The 2514-nt window shown below is 34.6% G+C and overlaps 1 protein-coding gene across 1 annotated transcript; it reads right to left on the bottom strand.

Moving 5' to 3' along the window:
- Window positions 1–1578: 1578 nt before the first annotated feature.
- On the bottom strand, window positions 1579–2307 carry LOC108524723 (zinc finger protein 679-like; the record flags this gene model as incomplete). Its single annotated transcript, XM_017865806.1, has 2 exons — window positions 1579–1682; window positions 2181–2307. Coding segments are annotated over 2 exons (231 nt in total), but the record flags the coding sequence as incomplete, so codon positions are not given.
- Window positions 2308–2514: the final 207 nt, after the last annotated feature.

The raw sequence follows: 2514 nt of genomic DNA, 5'->3' as shown, positions 1-2514 counted from the left end.
AAAATTCTGTACACTCCTGGAGAGTTTTAAATTGGTAGAGTCATTATAAAACCAATATGAATGTTATCTGAAAAACAGAACTGCCAGGCAATCTAGCAATCCCACTTTTGGATATATAATCAAAGGAAACAAAGCAAATATTTCCAAGAAACATTTGCACTCCCAAGTTCATTGCATTATTCACAATTTCAAATATATAAAAAACCCTACAGGTTTGTGAATGCCAAATGGATAAAGTAAATATGGCCCAAATAGACAACAGAATATTATTCAGCCATAAAACATAATGGAATCTTGCCATTTCAACAACATGGATGAACCTGAAGGATATTGTACTAAATGAAATAAGAAAGGCACATTAAGAGAAATACTGCTTGTTCTCACTTATACAAGAAATATGAAAAGGCTGAACTTATAAAATCAGAGTCCAGTGTTAGTTGTCAGGGACTGGAGGTGAGGAAAATGAATGATACAAACTTTCAGTTATAAGATGAATAAGTTTTAAGGACCTAATATATAGCTTCATGACTATCGTTAACAATGTTTTGTATGCTTAAAGTTTGCTAAGGCAGTAAACAGGTGTTCTCACTACAGAAAAAAAGTACTAAGAGTAGACATGTCTGTTAATGTGATCATACTAATTATTTCACAGTATATACACATAGCAAGTCATTACATTATACACAAAAAATACGTAGTTATACAAAAGTAATTTGTAAAAAATCCACAATATATATGCACATACATATATACACAGGCACCTGAATGACACAGTCCTGCTAAGCCTCATATTAAACAAGATAAAATTATAAAATAATAGTTATTAAAAATAAGGTCACAAATGGGACTTTAATATGTGCTCAGCAATGTTGTAAGCTCCCTAATGGCATAGTATATTTGAGAAATATATGGAGTAGATAAATTAAAGTATCTTATAGTTAAGGAATTAGGGCATATAGACCTTAAATGACCAACTCAGTTCATACTAAAAAAAGTGATGTAAAAATAATATCAGATTTTTTTTTTTTTTTTTTAGTTTGGGCATATGCTTAGTATTCTGATGAAATTGCCGAGTATGAATTTCTGTAGAAACATATTTGAAACCTCATATGTTAAGAAAATTTTAAAGCAGAAAACTCATAACACCTGTCCCTGGTGTTCCTGGAATTTCTTAAATCCCAATATCACCACTACTCTCACAAATTTCAGCCATGATTCAAAAGGGGAACTTAAAAATGGCTTACCATGGTTTCTAAAAATATATATTTGTGTGTCCCTAAAGGCAACATAAAAGCAGTCAGATCATGCAGTCCCTCATATGCCATGAAAATGACTTTGCCTCTCAATGTAAACATGAAGGAGGATCACTAAAGGGAAAGTAGAATCCATAGAGCATTTAAGAGCATGAGACAGAAGATGCCCCTGTATGAGAGAAAGAGAAAGAGAAAGAAACCCAGGCTTCTCACAAAGTATTTCCATTGAAAGGCAGGCCTCCTAAATCACATTTTAAGGTCTGGCTTCCTCATTGACCTTGGAACTCTCATCTGTCATCTGCTGTGCCATCTACTTCATTCACTCTCACCTACCTGGGTGTTTTGCTACTGTCTCGTGTCTGCTCAGATTCCAAGGCTCTTTCCTTTCTTCCAGATAGGTGATCAGCTCTGGCTTAGAGACAGCAATACCTGTTTTATTTAAAAAAGCAACTGTTGCTGGGATTTTCCAATTACCAATCTAGTACTATCTTTAGTAGGGAAAAGAAGACATAATAGAAGTCTAGCAAATACCCAAATACTGTTTCATGACAGAACCTCCAGAATATTTAGGACATACTTTAAATTTCTGGGTCTTTATCTCCACTACTCAGTATTACTGAATCAAAAATTAGTGGGACCAATAGGATTTTCAGGTGTGGGCAACAATATTTTAAGCCACCAAACTTCTGGAATTACCACTTATCTATAATTAAAAACACAGATCAGCTCAGGAAAGGGGAAAGTTCAGGTAAAGATGGAACATCTTCAAGAATTTCTTTTCTACAACAACAAATCTCCAAGATGGTCTTGAAGGAAGGGATCTAAAATATATTCACGGAAAGCAGAAACTACAAAAAAACAGTCTACAAAGGACAGAAATGAAACCCTTGTGGTTTATTAGGAAAAGTGTATTGAAATTATCATCACCCAGGGAGACCAGGTTTCTGTAGTTCTCTAACATCACATTCCTATACAAATTCTGCTGAGCAGTGTCCAGACATTGCCACTCCTCCACAGAGAATTCTATGGCCACATCCCTGAAAGTCAACAGTCTCTGAAAAAAAAAAAACACAAAAAAATGTACACAAACATATGTTTATCAAGTGGCCACAGGCATAATTCTTAATTTGACTCAAGATGAAAAGAGTGAAGAGGATTGACTGCGACTTGTGTGATTGCCTAGAGTCACCTAATAAAATACTTTTCAACACAGAAATATTCTCTCCTGGAGGAAAGAGGATGGAATAAGTTCTCTAACATC

Source organism: Rhinopithecus bieti, unplaced genomic scaffold (assembly GCF_001698545.2).
Source record: "Rhinopithecus bieti isolate Rb0 unplaced genomic scaffold, ASM169854v2 repeat_19605, whole genome shotgun sequence".
Lineage (NCBI taxonomy): Eukaryota > Metazoa > Chordata > Mammalia > Primates > Cercopithecidae > Rhinopithecus > Rhinopithecus bieti.
Note: the sequence above shows the minus strand (reverse complement) of the source record. Positions and strands in the feature narration are given on the sequence as shown.